The sequence below is a fragment of the Ovis aries genome, chromosome 19 (genome assembly GCF_016772045.2).
Source record: "Ovis aries strain OAR_USU_Benz2616 breed Rambouillet chromosome 19, ARS-UI_Ramb_v3.0, whole genome shotgun sequence".
Taxonomy (NCBI): Eukaryota; Metazoa; Chordata; class Mammalia; order Artiodactyla; family Bovidae; genus Ovis; species Ovis aries.
In genome coordinates this window covers 11,733,917-11,749,770 of record NC_056072.1, presented here as the reverse complement: position 1 = coordinate 11,749,770, position 15,854 = coordinate 11,733,917, and the positions used below count along the sequence as shown (strand labels likewise).

Here is a 15,854-nt window from a genome sequence, read left to right as displayed (position 1 = left end):
TTACAGTTGTCACTTTGTTTCTGGTAGAAAGCTGGACAAACTGAAAAATCAACAATTCTTTTTAGATCCATCAGAGATGAGGTCACAGGGCAAACTGCTATCCCTCAAATTGGAGCCAGAAAGTTAAATACAGAGAATTATAACTTCTTGGAGCAGAAATCCACAAACTCAGACTCCACAAGAATCAGCACCACAGTAAGAAAATCTGACTGTAATTGACAGACCGCTTGGAGGCTCAGGGCAGGTAAATCTGAGGACAGTCAACACAGTATTTGAGAACAGAGGTGCAGGACTGAGAACATCTGACTTCACTGTGCGGTACTGGCAAAAGATCACACACATAGACCAGCAGAACAGACAGCCCAGAAAAAACAGATTCAACGGATCTTTGACAGAAGATCACTGGCAATACAATGGAGTAAAGACGGTCTCTTCAACAAATGCTGCTGGGATACCTAGACACAATACAGTGAGTTTGTTTTCTAGTATGAAAGTTATATTTATACTATAGTCTCTTAAGTGTGCAATAGTATTCTAAAAAAAATATACATACCTTTATTTAAAAGTACTTTAGGGACTTCCCTAGTGGTCCAGTGGTTAAGTCTCTGCCTTCCAATGCAGGGGGTGTGGGTTTGATCCCTGGTCAGGAAGGTTTAAGATCTCACATGCCCTGAGGCCAAAAAAAAAAAATCCGAAACATAAAACAGAAGCTATATTGCAACAAATTCAATAAAGACTTAAAAAAATGATCCTCATAAAAAAAAAAAAATCTTAAAAAAAAGTGGGCAAAAGACCTAACAGACACCTCATCGAAGAGTATCCACAGATGGCAAAAGGGGCATAGATACTCAACACAGTCATCAGGGAATCAGAAATGAAAGCGAGACACCACCACACATCTAGTGGAATGGCCCAAACCCAAAACTGTGAAAATGCCGAGTGCCTGTGAGCATGTGCACCAAAAGCAACTCTGTCACTGGTGGGAACGCAAAACGCCATAGCCGCCTGAGATGGTAGGCGGTTTCCTAGAAAAAGACTCCTTTTACCATAAAATCCGCCAGGGGGCTCCTTCCTCAACCGAGCTGAAACATATACACATATTAACAAAAACATGCACAAAGGTGCTTAGTGCAGTTTTACTCATTACTGTCAAAACTTGCACACAGCAAGTGAATGGATTAATAAACTGTGGTATATCCAGACATGGAATACTAGTCAGCACTGAAAAGAAATGAGCCATCAAACCACAAAAAGGCATGGAGAGGCCTTAAATGCATATAACTGTGTGAAAAAAACCTGTTCTGAAAAGGCTGCATAGTTGTAGGACAGGAAGACTATTCTCTGTGAGATCATAATGATGGGTACATATTATCCATTTGTCCAAACCCATAAAATACACAGCAGCAAGAGAACTGGAAGGTATACTATGGATTTTGGGTGATGATGAAGAGCCAATGTAAGCTTACCAGTTCAGCACATGTACCACTCTGCGGCAGGATGCTGACAGTGGGAGAGGCTGTGCCTGCATGGGGCCACGGGGTATATGGAAACGCTGTATAAATTTCTGCTCAATTTTTCTGTGAAATTAAACTACTCTGAAAGAGAAAAGTCTACTTTAAAAAAACAAAACTACAAAACGTGTAGGGTAGGTGAGCTGATCCACAGGAGGAATCCATGAACTGTGGCACTGAGCACTGTTAACACGAGTAAGCAGAGGTGAGGAACCCGGCTTCTGGACAAGACCTGATCTTGCTAAAGATGATGGGCAAGTGGAAAGGCTTTGTTTACTCTTGCCCCTGCCCTGACCCCCACATACACCATGGTCACTTTTGAGTAGTCAGCACCTCCTCCTCTGTCTCCACAACCCGTTTACCTTAAAAGGAAATTCAATCAGCTATGATACCATCAATTCCCAAGGTCCCAGGACCTGAGCCCTGAATTACCAGGACCTACCCCAAAGCAGTCCTGTCAAGGTTCAAACACCACCTCTGGGGCAGGAGTTACTTACCCAGCAGGCGAAGAAAGGCTGAGAAATGGGAACAAGTTCAGCCTTGCTCTGAACTTTCCAAAAGGGACTCCCAAGGACTTGAATCTGGTATTTTTAGCTTGCCCAATAGCATGGGCAGAGGTAAACAGAAAAGGTCAAAGAGAGGAGTTCTTTATGCCACCCTAACAAACTTTCCTGAGCAGATCACCCTCTCTGGGGACTTCAGCTTCCCTATTTGTACAATGGCTTTACGTTGTTTATTAATACACCTTTTCACTTCCTGCTGCTCCCATCAACAGTTACCAAAGTGAAGCATCCTTACACCACCACAGACAATTTATTCTTTATTGATTAAAAATGAATGAAACATGCAGCAAAGTACAAAGTCCAAAAAAAAGGGGAGGGGAGGGGAAGTCAAATATTTTACATCTTCCATAATCTAGCATATGTCATAAGGAGGAACCTCCATTTATTGATACACCATTACTCTGTCCTCCAGATTATTAAGAGTGTCAGCTGGCTCTAGGATTTGGTTCACAACTTAAGCAAAAAATCCCAAACAAATCCATGAATCATTTAGAAAGACCATACGTTTTACAAATAGCATTGGCACATGTTACCTTGTGCTAAGTTAGTCCCTACCCCAGGACCCAGGAGATCCTAGGGATCTAGGGAGAGAGGTGTATCCTGGACCGCCACTCCCAGGAAGGAGCAAGACTGCTCACTAGGTCACGTGCTGTCTCACTGGCGAAGTTTCTGTTCACTCATTTCTTTTCAGCATCACTGCACATGCCAGCAAAGGGAGTCCACCATACATCATGCAGAGGAACTAACACGTCCTGGGGCTTGGTGTCTGGCTCCTAACTCCCAGCAGGGCAAAAGATGAATGGAAAAGAAAGAGAAAGCCCCAGCCCACTTCAGTTCAAAGGTCATGCCTGTCCCACTGCAGCTCACAGGTAATGGCCAGTAGGAGAAACTGAACAAGGAGATAGGCTGCTGCTTACTTCCAGCCTGGGCTTTTGATCACCTCCAAATAAAACTAGAATAGAGTGATGCCACTGCCCTCTGGATTCAGAAATAAGCAGACTATGAAGGGCTTACTTGAAACGAAAATACAGACTCTAAGGTAAGCCCTAGTCTTGTGCCAAAGGGGACACTACATCTTTCCCATAAACTTATTCCTACCTTCCTGTCCTTTCCCCCTCAACTCTCTTCTAAGAAAAGAAAAAAGAAAAGCTAAGTATCTGTCCATCAAGCTGATCAATCTTCTGTCTCCAGGCTCAACAGGCTCCCTCCTTTCACCAATCCTGCCAGGACTCTGGCATCTGATCCTCTGATCTACTTTCTTCTCAACCCTCTCACCCCAAACCATCCCTTCCCTTCCTCTCCAACACCCACCCCTTTCCCAACATGCCTTTGTATCCAGGGCCAGTGAAGAAAGCCCAAGGTTAAAACTACGAGCTCAGAATGAAATTAAAACTGTAACAAGTTAGTTGTGGGGAAAGCTTTCAGAGGTGCTCCAAAATAAAACTACGTAAAGCAATCTTGTTATTCACAAACCAACAAAGATAGAAAGGGATCAACTGATTCTGTAAGAGGCAGCTCTCCTCTTTCCATGGGGCCAAAGCCCATCTTTTTGTGTTGTTTTAAGGCCAGATTGAGGATCTCTTTCATTTGTAAAACTTGTTAGGGATAATCTGCAGTTAGATAAAGGCTGACTGTGAAACAGTAGGAAAAAAAAAAATCAACCCCACTGGTGATTCACATATTGCATTACGAGTGCTCTTTTTTAAACCTAAAGAATAATTTATATTATTTCTGTAGAAAATCAAATGAACACTGTCTACTCATAAATCCTAAAAGTCACGGCACATGTGGTTTCACGTTCCATCTTGGGTCAGGTTCAGCACACGGAAGTGTGGAGCCCCTCCTAAGGGTCAGTGCAGGAGAGGGGTCAGAAGGCAGGCCTCTTTGGCCTAGGGCAAGTCTCCTTTATTGCTGTAGAAATCTCAGCCTTGCATTTCCTCATGACTCGGAGGCCAGGCAAATTGATTTTCATGGGAGGATCAAGGAGCAGTTTTTCTTCAGTTGTTTAAGATTTGAAATAAATACTTCCACACTGATATGAGTTATGATTTTTTCCTGTTCAAAACACCACTGCTGGGGTAACTCTTGTTTATAAGCCGTTACGTGATTTTTTCCCCTAAAAACAGTCCAAAGTTCCGCTTTGAAGGGTCCGATGGCTGAAGTTCGATTACAGTCAGATGTTTTGCACCAGCTGAAGTTAAGGCGAGCAACCCTTTCTGGAGCAAGTAATGAAGAGGGGTGCCTGAGAGCAGCTTCAGCAAAACGCTTAGAAACATCATCAACAAAACAAGAACATAGTTTAGGTTGCCTCCTTCTGAGGCTGTGCTTTTTCCTAACGAAGGTTGCTAGAATTCATATCAGATACAAAACAAAAAAAAAAATCACTAAACTAAATTCTCTGGGCTCCAGATGAACAATCAACTTTTAATTGCTACTTCAGTGGTAAAGAGATATCCCAAGATGCCCACGTCCCATCCGGTGTGGGAGAACAAGCAGGATGAGGAAGCCCAATAGAGCTGCTACTCTCCACCCAGCGCCATCACTGGAGTAAGGCAAGATGAGCTGACAGACCTCCCTCCTGGGCCTTGAGGCACCCGGGCCAATTCTTAGATGGAGGAAGACAGGGGATGCGTGCAGTAAGTTTACTAACGGAACTCTTTAAAAGGGATGCTGGCCACTGGTGATCCAACTTTTCTTTCCCTGTGGGAAAAAGCAGGGATGATGGCAGGAAAAACATAAAAGAAAGACCTCTAAAGCTCCTAGCTGGGAGGTTTGTTGCTGGGTTCTTTGGCAGTACTGGGTTTAGGCCAACAGAAGCAACAGAGACACGCATGTGTGGAATCTCCTTCGGCTGCCTCTTCCAGGGCTGTGTTTTAGCTGATGCTGAGCTGGGCAAATCCTATTAGTTTACCATCATCAGGAATATCTGAGCCTTCGACACCGGATGCCTAAGAACCAAACAAAATGAGAAGCTGTGGTTATTCACAAAACAAAACTGCAGGTAATAATTAAAACTTACATGGGGATTGTGGGCGAGAGGGAAGTTGGGGAAAGGTCCCTGGGACACAAACAGGAGGCAGATAAAGGTGCAGGTGGAGTCTAGGTACAAAGGGGGAATCAGCCTGACAATCTGTTTTGAGAATAAACAGTTGAGGGCCTCGGGTAGGAGGCTTCCTGGAAGGGAGGGGGAAAGGGAGGCCAATGAAGAGAGACATCAGCCCAGGACATGGGGAGGTTAAATAATCACCAGACTTGATTATTCTCATCACTCAGGGAATATGGAAGCTGGTCTGCAGAGGCTGCTGGTATGTAAAAGTGAGACAGTTTAACAAGAAAGAAGGGATGAGTACCAGTTTGAAGGTGACAGATCGATTTGACTGGGGTTCTTCCACAATCTTCTGCAAATTAGCTGCCACTATAATCATAAAAACAATGAGAAGTTACGTAAATCCACATTTTAACCATATGTTAACAACTTAAACAGTAGTTCACAATCTCCTACATACAATCCAAATGTAAGCAGAAAGATAAATCGCTCCCTAAACAAGAGGTGTTTTAAAATACAAGTCCAAGTAGCACAAATAAATCTTACATTGTCAAATTAACTTTCTTTTTTTTTTTTAAAGTTTATTTTGCTTTATTGTATTTATTCACCTCTTCTGACTGCACTGTGTGGCATGTGGGATCTCGGTTCCCAGGCCAGGGCTTGAACCCTTGCTCCCTGAAGCAGCAGTGCAGAGTCTTAACCACCGGACCACCAGGGAAGTCCCCAGATTAACTTTCTTTAAGATGCCGTATTAACTAAGGAACGACACTCCAGTTTAAGAGGTAGGACTTGCCTATTCACGGGCCAGAAAGCCCTAGAATGGGAATCAGCCAACTATGTATAAAAATGACAGAGACACGTGTACCCCAATGTTCATCGCAGCACTGTTTATAATAGCCAGGACATGGAAGCAACCTAGATGTCCATCGGCAGACGAATGGATAAGAAAGCTGTGGTACATATACACAAAGGAATATCACTCAGCTATTAAAAAGAATGCATTTGAATCAATTCTAATGAGGTGGATGAAACTGGAGCCTATTATACAGAGTAAAGAAAGCCAGAAAGAAAAACACCAATACAGTATACTAACACATATATATGGAATTTAGAAAGATGGTAACAATGACCCTATATGTGAGACAGCAAAAGATACACAGATGTTAAGAACAGACTTTTGGACTTTGTGGGAGAAGGGGAGAGTGGGATGATTTGAGAGAACAGCACTGAAACATGTGTATTATCATATGTGAAACAGATGGCCAGTCCAGGTTCGATGCATGAGACAGGGTGCCCAGGGCTGGTGCACTGGGATGACCCTAAGGGATGGGATGGGGAGGGAGGTGGGTTCAGGATGGGGAACACATGTACACCCATGGCTGACTCATGTCAATGTATGGCAAAAACTGCTACAATATTGTAAAGTAATCATGGTTCACAAGGCCTAAACTATTTATTATCTAGCCCTTTAAAAGTTTGCTGACTTGTCCTACATCATAGTCTTCTCCTTCAGAAACATGTACCTGTGGCCTGACTGTGCCTGTTCTTACTTCCTACTTTTTTTTAGGACTAAATCTGTGATGATTTTTTTCTTACCTCTTGGCTGCCCAAGGAGAGAGTGCATCCTCCATAATGGATTAGATATGGCCAAGCTTACTCTAACTTGTAACTTCTGTCATCATTTCTATGATCTCCCAGAGACCTGGATAAGCTTTCACTCACTATCATTGGGGGTAACAAAGCAAATTCAGAAGTGAGATTTTTCTGTTTTGTAGGAAGGAACTATCCCCCAACACCTCCTATTTCAACAAAGCCAAGAACCATTCCTAGAACTATTTGACCTATTCAGTAGAATCAAGGCCTGATTTTCTATATCCTAAGGATATAGGCAGAGAGACAAGGGCAAAGCACAAAGTAGTTACCTATGACTAAATCCCTTCCATCGACGAGGCCGGCAGAAATGAGCTCCTGAGAGACACCCTCTGCTGTATCTGCAAAGACAAAGAAAAAAGCGATCCATTTTCTTGTGCATGCATGTCCCTGCTAACTTTCAAAGCAGGTGCCGGCACGGCCAGACTAAAGCTCGCTGCTAAATCCAGAGACCCAAGGTGGTGGTGGTGGGGGGGGGGGGGGGGTGCCTTCTTCCACACAAAGATTTTTCCTACCACTAGGATTACCTCAAGTGAGGGACTATCAGAGGTCGAGCTACAGGATGGAACCTGGATCCATCAATCGGATGGCAAGTATCAGCTCAGTGTAAAGATAACATTCTAATGATGGCATGCCTTAGACGGGATCTTGCCTTTGTCAGCAGAGCGCCTGACAGTGATGCTGCAGGAGAAACTGCTAGGCTGAGGGCAACCTTGGACCCAGCCCTGTGAGCTTGGGGATGGGACGGTGTGTGGCACATCTCCTGGGATAATAACACAGAATGATTTAGTCCCCATTAAATCTTTTTTTTGGCCAGACTGAGAGGTTTGTGGGTTCTTATTTCCCTGACCAGGGATTGAATGTGTGCCCTTGGGGGTAAAAGTGTTGAATCTTAACCACTGGATCACTAGGGTATTCCCTTCAATTAAACCTTAAGAAAACAAATTTTAATCACTTTTCTTTGGGGATCACACTCCTAGTTTTTTTTTTAATTCTTTTTTTTTTTTCCCCCTAAAATCATTTTCTTCTGTATTCTGGTAGGCTTTCCTTCACATCCAGTCATCCCAGGTTTTACTATCTGAGTACATACAGTCTGTGGGCATACAACTAGAAACTAAACAGAGGAGGAGAGAGTACCATCAATTAACCTCGTCTCTCACTGACTCCTTCCCAAGGCCTGAGCACTAAGCCCGCAGAGGGAACGAGAGGACCTCTGGGAAGGGGCTGTGCCGAGGACCAGTGATGTGAATGAGGACCTTAAAGAGTGACTCTGCCTGGCTTTAGGACAGAAATCAGATACATCACTGTACATGTGCATTTGTTCTCACGTTCTCGGCACTTCAGTGAGCTGCTCACGAGACCGAGGCAGCGGACAGACTGAGCCTGGCACACAGGACAGATACCCAATAGCTGTGAGCCATTTTGCAAATACGAATTCTGAGTAACAAAGGTAAGAAAGAAAATTATAAACCTTGTCCCTGGGAGAAGTTCATGGACAGAAACTATGCGTGACGGGGCTCGGCTTCAGCTGGGAGGGAGGGGACTGGAAGCCTTGCTGTTTCCTTACTGTCAAGTACAAACATGCTCAGTAATAAGAGACGGAATTCGGCACACTGGCAGATCCGAGTCTGAAGTCCAACTACACCTCTTCTCAGCTGTGGGAACTGTAACCAGTTACTTTACTCTCTCTAAACCTTAATTTCATCATCTGTGCAACGGGGACAATAATCTTTCCTGAGGGGCCATTTTGAAAATTTAATGAGATGCTGCTTAGTACAACGTCTGCCATAGTAAACTGGAGCTATATTTACTACTGCTTGTATTATACTTTCTAAATTAGGTAGTTGTAAAGCAAAAACAAAAAAAAAACTGCGTTTCTATTTTATTCACACGTACCCTCAACCTTTAGGCCAGGAACATTTTTATCACCCTTTAAGAGGAAAATATACCTAAAGGACAGAAAATTCACACACATATTCTTCAAATGACAAATGAGCAGTTATTTTGTTTTCAATGTTTTGATTTTGATGCCTCACCTCTCCCAGGAGTAAATTCAAATCGAATATCATTTAGTTCTTTTTTTGAATTCCTATGAAAAAAAACAAAATGTGTAAAATAAATTTCTGAATTTATACATTCAGAGTCTGCCTACATGTACCAGGAAAGCTATGCCAAGAGAAAGATCTTTCTGTCTCAAAGACCAGATGATCTGTTCTAATGAGCTCACGCCGAGGGCTCAGAGCAAACGACTCAGAGTGATCATTTATTAATAGCTGTGCTACAACTCTTTTAATCTATGTCCTTCACTGGTCAATACACGCCCACTCTCATCCTCACACCCAACAAGATGACCTATTAAACTAAGAGGAATCTACGGAAGAGCACAGGAAGGTGTGACTAAAATGACAGAGGCAGCTCTTTTCTTCCTTATCTCCACTCCTGCCCCCCACAGCCCTCTGCTGAGGACAGCCCCTTGCGCACTACTGGGGACCAGTCTGAGCAGACTCATAGAATGAAGTACGTGATGTGCCCTCAATTCCACAGGGGTTCAGAGGAGAAGGATAAAGAATATACAGATTGGGATAATGAGGAGAAACTTTAGAAATACTAGTAGTTTTTTTAGATAGGATGTAATGGAGAATTCCAGGGATGGGGGAGCCTGGTGCGCTGCCGTCTATGGGGTTGCATGGAGTTGGACACGACTGAAGTGACTTAGCAATAGCAATGGACAGGAAGGCTTTGGGAATGGAGAGAAGACGGGGACAGGAACGGGGTCCATACTGGTAGAAGAGTTAGTAGAAGGCTCCAGAGATTAAAATGTGACTGACAAGGGATAGTTACAGTGATCGCTCACCACACCAAGTACTGAGATTAACCAAGCTCCCTGGAGGTTCTGATTAAAGATGGAGAAATTAGAACACCATGTATAAAGGCAGACGTGCCTGATCACTTAGGACCCAAATCCATTTTATCTAAATGATGTGGAGGGCTTAGGTCTATCTGACACATGCTTGATGCTACTGAAATCGTGCTTAAAGCACAGCTCCCCAAATCCAGCACAACCTGCCCAACAGGGATTTTCTCCCTCTCATTGCCTCTCTGCACTTGTCTACATGGACTTATACTTCGCTGCATATCTACTACTAAAACTTGCTTTTAGCTATGCTAGTTCAGTTAAGTACATAATAAAAATCAACTTCTAACAGACTTGATTATTGCATTTCATTTTCTCCTTTCTCAGTATCTTAGCACAATAGCTAATAGTGCTGTACTTAGTCTGCTTAATATGTAATTGTTCAATCTATTCTTTCTGAAAGATGAGTAAAATTAAGGTCAAATGTTCAGTATCACTTTTGTGATGTGACTGTAATGCCAAGTACAAACACCTTCAAAGATAACAATAAGCTAAACTGAACTTCAAAATCTTCATCAATGAGAATAAGACTCCAGTCTCCTCTTCCATAAACAAGTCTGGAATACAGTCCATTAAAAACCACTCTTCAAAAAGCTAACTGCACCACTTACAAGCATCCTGCATATGTCAAGTAATATTTCATACTCTCTATTAACTGATCTAAGATTTTAAAACAAAATTTTTAAAACAGACAAGTAGTATTCTTTGTACACAATTAAAATAGGATGAAATTACCAAGACACTGTATGATTCAGAACTATTTGGGTCCAGGTAAAGAAAAGGTAGCCAAATCTGCTTTCTTCAGGTTTATGGCATAATTTCATTGCTCCTAGTGGTAAAATCAAAACATTTTCCAAAGGGACAATTAACAGAGTTTGGGACTGACATGGACATACTGCTATATTTAAAATGGATAACCAACAAGGACTTATTGTATAGCATAGGGAACTCTGTTCAATGTTATGAAGCAGCCTGCATAGGAGAGGGTGGTTTGGGGAAAGAGCATGTCCATGTATACATATGGCTGAGTCCCTTTGCTGTTCATCTGAAATTATCACAACATTGTTAATTGGCTATATACCCCAATACAAAAAAAGTTCAAAAAAATAAATAAAACTCTGAATTTTAACCACCTCTCCAAAAAATAAATAATTAGTTCAAAAAACCCCCAGAACATTCCCCAAATAGGTCTTGCTGCCTCTGCTCTAATTATGGTCATACTGAGATGACTAGGAATTCACATGTGGAAAGAGGAATGAGTCAATGGTAACTCAGATCCTCACACTACTGCTATTATATCTGAGGGAAATAATACACCCGAAAGCAAACACACACAGTTCTATCCAGTTACTCTCAGGCATGCACTATGAGAAGGAGGAGTAACTTCCAAAGAGAAATCAGCACATTCAGAGTATTCAGAAAAGAACAACAACAAAATGTCTTACTTACCGTAATCTTAGTACTAGACTGATTGGGATCTTGGTTTCTTGTGAACCTGCTCCTGAAGACAGAGCCTAAAAAGCATTGAAAGGTATAAAGTCATTGCCTGGAGTACTGAGTGTGGTGGTGACTGATGCTCGTCTAAGAGATGAATCGTCCACGTGGCAGCAATTTTCTTCATCTCCAGGTGTGGGCATCCTAGTCCCCAGGACTCCCTGCTGTGGGAGGACATGCACCCTAAGGCAGCAGCAATAGCTGAATGTCAGTCTGAGTCAAACACAATTGGAAAGATCATTGTCAAACCTACATGAAATGCCATACACAGTCACATTTCAATTTTGCGTTTTTCAGACCTCTGTTCCCCTCTTTAAGAGTGAAGAACAAGACACTGGATTTTCCCTTTAAAAAACCTGCCATTGGCCACACATCTGTAGTAAGGCCTAAACTGGCTGCTGCTCAGGAAACCACCCAACCTGGAGGTTCCAGATCTTTAATCCTCTGAAAACCATAGAGCTGTCCCTTGCTTACTGGAGGATGTACATTCTATTTAGGCTGTTTATAAAATGAATCCAATCTTTTCATCAGTTTTCATAAGATGACTATCTCCTTTCCCATATGATGGGCAGAAATGGAAAGCTTAGGCAAAGGAAAGGTTAAATGTAGTCAGGACTCTAGTCTGGAAGCACTCAGAGCAGTGGTCTCCAAAGGCAGAGTACTGCTGGGATGCAGATGAAAACATCTGACCTTCTATTTTTATTTTTTCCTACCTGAATTTTAGAAAAAACAAAATAAAAACACTGCTACTGTTTAATAAACGCGTGGACTCTGAACTGGTACTCTCGCCATGGAGCACAGGCGTATGTTGCAGACAGTACTGCGCTTTCCCAGGGGAAGAGTGGTGGCTGCACAGCAGCGGCGGGGCGCTTCTCAGGGGGCCTTCACTCCCTCAGCACTCACAGCACCTTCTGATTCAATAAGGTCATGTGTGCCTGACTGGGTGGATTCACACATCACTTTATGGCATTTTAATAAAATCAACCCCACAAAACTGACAGGTATCTTAAAAAGAGCAGCGCAGGAAAACCACGGTTTGGAGACAGTATTAACAAAGACGACAGAAGAGTTGGCAGTGCTCCTCAGTGGCAGCTGCATTCTAACCTTGAGCAGAACAAGGATATAACAAAAAGCTGACAAGACAGGGGAGCCCTTCTCATTCGGTCCACTGTCCAAGCAGCAGACACTGTTACGAGAAGGTCCCGCCGTGACAGTGTGCAAGCGTCTCGCCCAGCCTCCTGTGGCACTCCTGGAGCTCACTAGGTGGTCCCTCAGGTGTGCAAGGCCGAGCAGTGGCATATCCTGTGAGTGGCTCCCTTTGGGGGTGCGGGCAGGCATTGAGACCGGAAGACAGGAAGGAAGCTGACAAGAAATTTCAATCCCCCAAACTATTGCTGTTTGGGATATTTCCATCATTAACTTATTCTGGTGCTCAAAAAACGAACCGTGTGATCCTTGTTAAACTCTCTTATCTGCATACACGTGAAACTGTGAGAACAGAATTTCTAACTTGCTTCAGAATCTACCAGGACATCATCCTTAGTGCACAAGGCGGTGTTGCACGCCAGCCTCCGCCTTCTTCCTCCACCCAGAAGGCTGACCATGGAAGAAAGCAGGCCCTGCTGTACCTGAGCTGCTATCGCTGGCTCTGCAGTGGGTGGCAGGGAGACTTGAGTGGGTTGCGCAGCCGTCGGCCCTGCTGGCTGAGGTAGATGAGCAGAAACCTGTTCTGGAACTTGGAGTAAAGTACCCACAGGATCAGTTGTGGAAAATAGCTGTAACAAAAACACAAGCAGCGCTGTGTAAGCTTAGAGGAGAGGGAGGTGGGCCTGCTGATGGGCAAGCAGTGTAGGAGGGGCAACCTTTTCAAAGCAGTTCTTATGTATGAACTGGCCCATCTCTGCAACCTCATACACCTCTTTCAAATGGAAGTCAAATATGTCTATGCTTTTCTGTTTTTAAGAACTTTTGAGGTGTAAATTTCAGTCAGTTCAGTCACTCAGTTGTGTCCAACTCTTTGTGACCCCATGAACCACAGCATGCCAGGCCTGCCTGTCCATCACCAACTCCCGGAGTCCAACCAAACCCATGTCCATCGAGTCGGTGATGCCATCCAGCCATCTCACCCTCTGTCGTCCCCTTCTCCTCCTGCCCTCAATCTTTCCCAGCATCAGTGTCTTTTCAAATGAGTCAGCTCTCCACATGAGGTGGCCAAAGTATTGAAGTTTCAGCTTCAACATCAATCCTACCAATGAACACCCAGGACTGATCTTTAAGATGGACTGGTTGGATCTTGTTCCAGTCCAAGGGACTCTCAAGAGTCTTCTTCAACACCGCAGTTCAAAAGCATCAATTCTTCGGCGCTCAGCTTTCTTTATAGTCCAACTCTCACATCCATAAACGACCACTGGAAAAACCATAGCCTTGACTGGACGGACCTTTGTTGACAAAGTCATGTCTCTGCTTTTTAATATGCAATCTAGGTTGGTCATAACTTTTCTTCCAAGGAGTAAGCGTCTTTTCATTTCATGGCTGCAATCACCTCTGCAGTGATTTTGGAGCCCAGAAAAATAAAGTTAACCACGGTTTCCACTGTTTCCTTATCTATTTCCCATGAAGTGATGGGACTGGATGCCATGATCTTAGTTTTCTGAATGCTGAGCTGTAAGCCAACTTTTTCACTCTTCTCTTTCACTTTCATCAAGAGGCTCTTTGGTTCTTCTTCACTTTCTGCCATAAGGGTGGTGTCATCTACATATCTGAGGTTATTGAGATTTTTCCTGGCAATCTTGATTCCAGCTTCTGATTCCTCCAGCCCAGCGTTTCTCACGATGTACTCTGTATGTAAGTTAAATAAGCAGGGTGACACTATACAGCCTTGACGGACTCCTTTTCCTATTTGGAAACAGTCTGATGTTCCATGTCCAGTTCTAACTGTTGCTTCCTGACTTGCATACAGGCTTCTCAAGAGGCAGGTCAGGTGGTCTGGTATTCCCATCTCTTTCAGAATTTTCCACAGTTTATTGTGATCCACACAGTCAAAGGCTTTGGCTTAGTCAATAAAGAAGAAATAAGATATTTTTCTGCTTCCTCTGCCTTTTCTAAAACCAGCTTGAACATCTGGAAGTTCATGGTTCACGTATTGCTGAAGCCTGGCTTGGAGAAATTTATGAGTTGAGGTGTAAATTTATGTCCCACTAAATCCCCCTATTTAGGTCTACAACTCAAATGATTTTTAGAAAATTTATACTTGTATAAATATCTCTACAACCAGGTTTCAGCACTTCCATCAACTCAAAAAATTCTCCTGTGTCCATTTATAGTGAACTCTTGCTCCCACATCTAGCCTTAGGCAACCACTGATCTACTTTCAGCCTATCAATTTATCTTTTGTGGACGTTTCATATAGCCCAAATCTTACAATATGCACTCTTTTTGTGTCTGGCTTCTTAGCACAGTTTTTTCTGTCAGTCATGTTGTAGCAAGTATCAGTAGTCCTTTTTTTTTTTTTCCTTCTTCAGAACAGTAATTCTTTGTATCATATTATTTTTAACTATATCTATGCCATCTCCTTTGCCCAGCAAAATAGCACCACAATATACAGACTTAAGTATATACTATGAAATTCTAGAAGTGACATTTTCCTATATTGGGGACCCTCCTTTACTTATAAAGAAAGAAAATCAACCAATGGTTTCTTAACATATCTGAAATGCATTTCAAAATGAATGTGAAGTTTTATAACATTAGACATTATTTTGCATGTTTGAAAATTTCACAAATTTTAGTTATGTAACTTGGGGAAAAAAGACCAATGTTGAACACAAAATCAAGTTAAACATATTCAAAATTATAAATTAATAGGGAAAATGGTATCAATGCAATGGTCAAAATTTTGAGTTAAAAGAGAAAAATATTAAAAGGGCAATGAGAGATCTAATAGCTGTTATTATATAAGCAAAATCAAGGAGACAAGGAAGCATTAAAATTTTGTGTCCACTGCACTTCACAGAGAGGAAACCAAGTTACCTACTGGTTCTAATTTTTGATAGAAAAATAGAACTTTAAGATTAGTTTTGAAAATGCCAATTATTATTAATACGGACTTCTCTGGTGGCTCAGATGGTAAAGAATCTGCCTCCAAGGCAGGAGACCTGGGTTCGATCCCTGGGTTGGGAAGATCCCCTGGAGAAGGGAATGACAACTCAATCCAGTATTCTTGCTTGGCAGGCTACTGTCCATAGGGTCTCAAAGAGTCAGACACGACTGAGTGACTAACACTTGATTAATATGGAAGGACGGTTGCTGAAGTTCCAATACTTTGGCTACCTGATGCAAAGAGCCCACTCATTGGAAAAGACCCTGATGCTGGGAAAGATTGAAGGCAAAAAGAGAAGAGACCAGCAGAGGATGAGATGGACAGATAGCATCACTGACTCCATGGACATGAAACTGAATAAACACCTGGGGACAGCGGAGGACAGGGAAATCTGGTGTGCTGCAGTCCACGGGGTCGACAAGAGTCTGACACGACTTAGGACTGAACGACAACAGGCTCCTCTGGCCGTGGAATTTTCCAGGCAAGAATACTGGAGTGGGTTGTTGTTTCCTCCTGAGCCTAGCAGGCCACAGTCCTTGAAGGAGCAAAGAGTCAGACTTGACTGAGTATGCAATGA

The 15,854-nt window shown here is 42.9% G+C and overlaps 1 protein-coding gene across 4 annotated transcripts in view; it reads right to left on the bottom strand.

Annotated features, from left to right (window-relative positions):
• Positions 1-2,318: 2,318 nt before the first annotated feature.
• The window catches only part of OXSR1 (oxidative stress responsive kinase 1), an 85,091-nt gene continuing 71,555 nt past the window's right edge, over positions 2,319-15,854 (bottom strand). For 2 of the 4 annotated variants that reach the window (XM_004018228.5, XM_027958018.2), the window contains 6 exons: positions 12,807-12,953; positions 11,134-11,198; positions 8,807-8,859; positions 7,043-7,111; positions 5,425-5,489; positions 2,319-5,022 (listed from right to left, as the gene is read on the bottom strand). In XM_004018228.5, coding sequence (XP_004018277.1) covers positions 4,948-5,022; positions 5,425-5,489; positions 7,043-7,111; positions 8,807-8,859; positions 11,134-11,198; positions 12,807-12,953 — 474 coding nt within the window. In that variant the 3' untranslated portion in view covers positions 2,319-4,947. Of the gene's footprint in view, positions 5,490-7,042; positions 7,112-8,806; positions 8,860-11,133; positions 11,199-12,806; positions 12,954-15,854 lie in introns of all 4 variants that reach the window. The other 2 variants (XM_060402086.1, XM_060402087.1) reach the window with 1 other exon arrangement.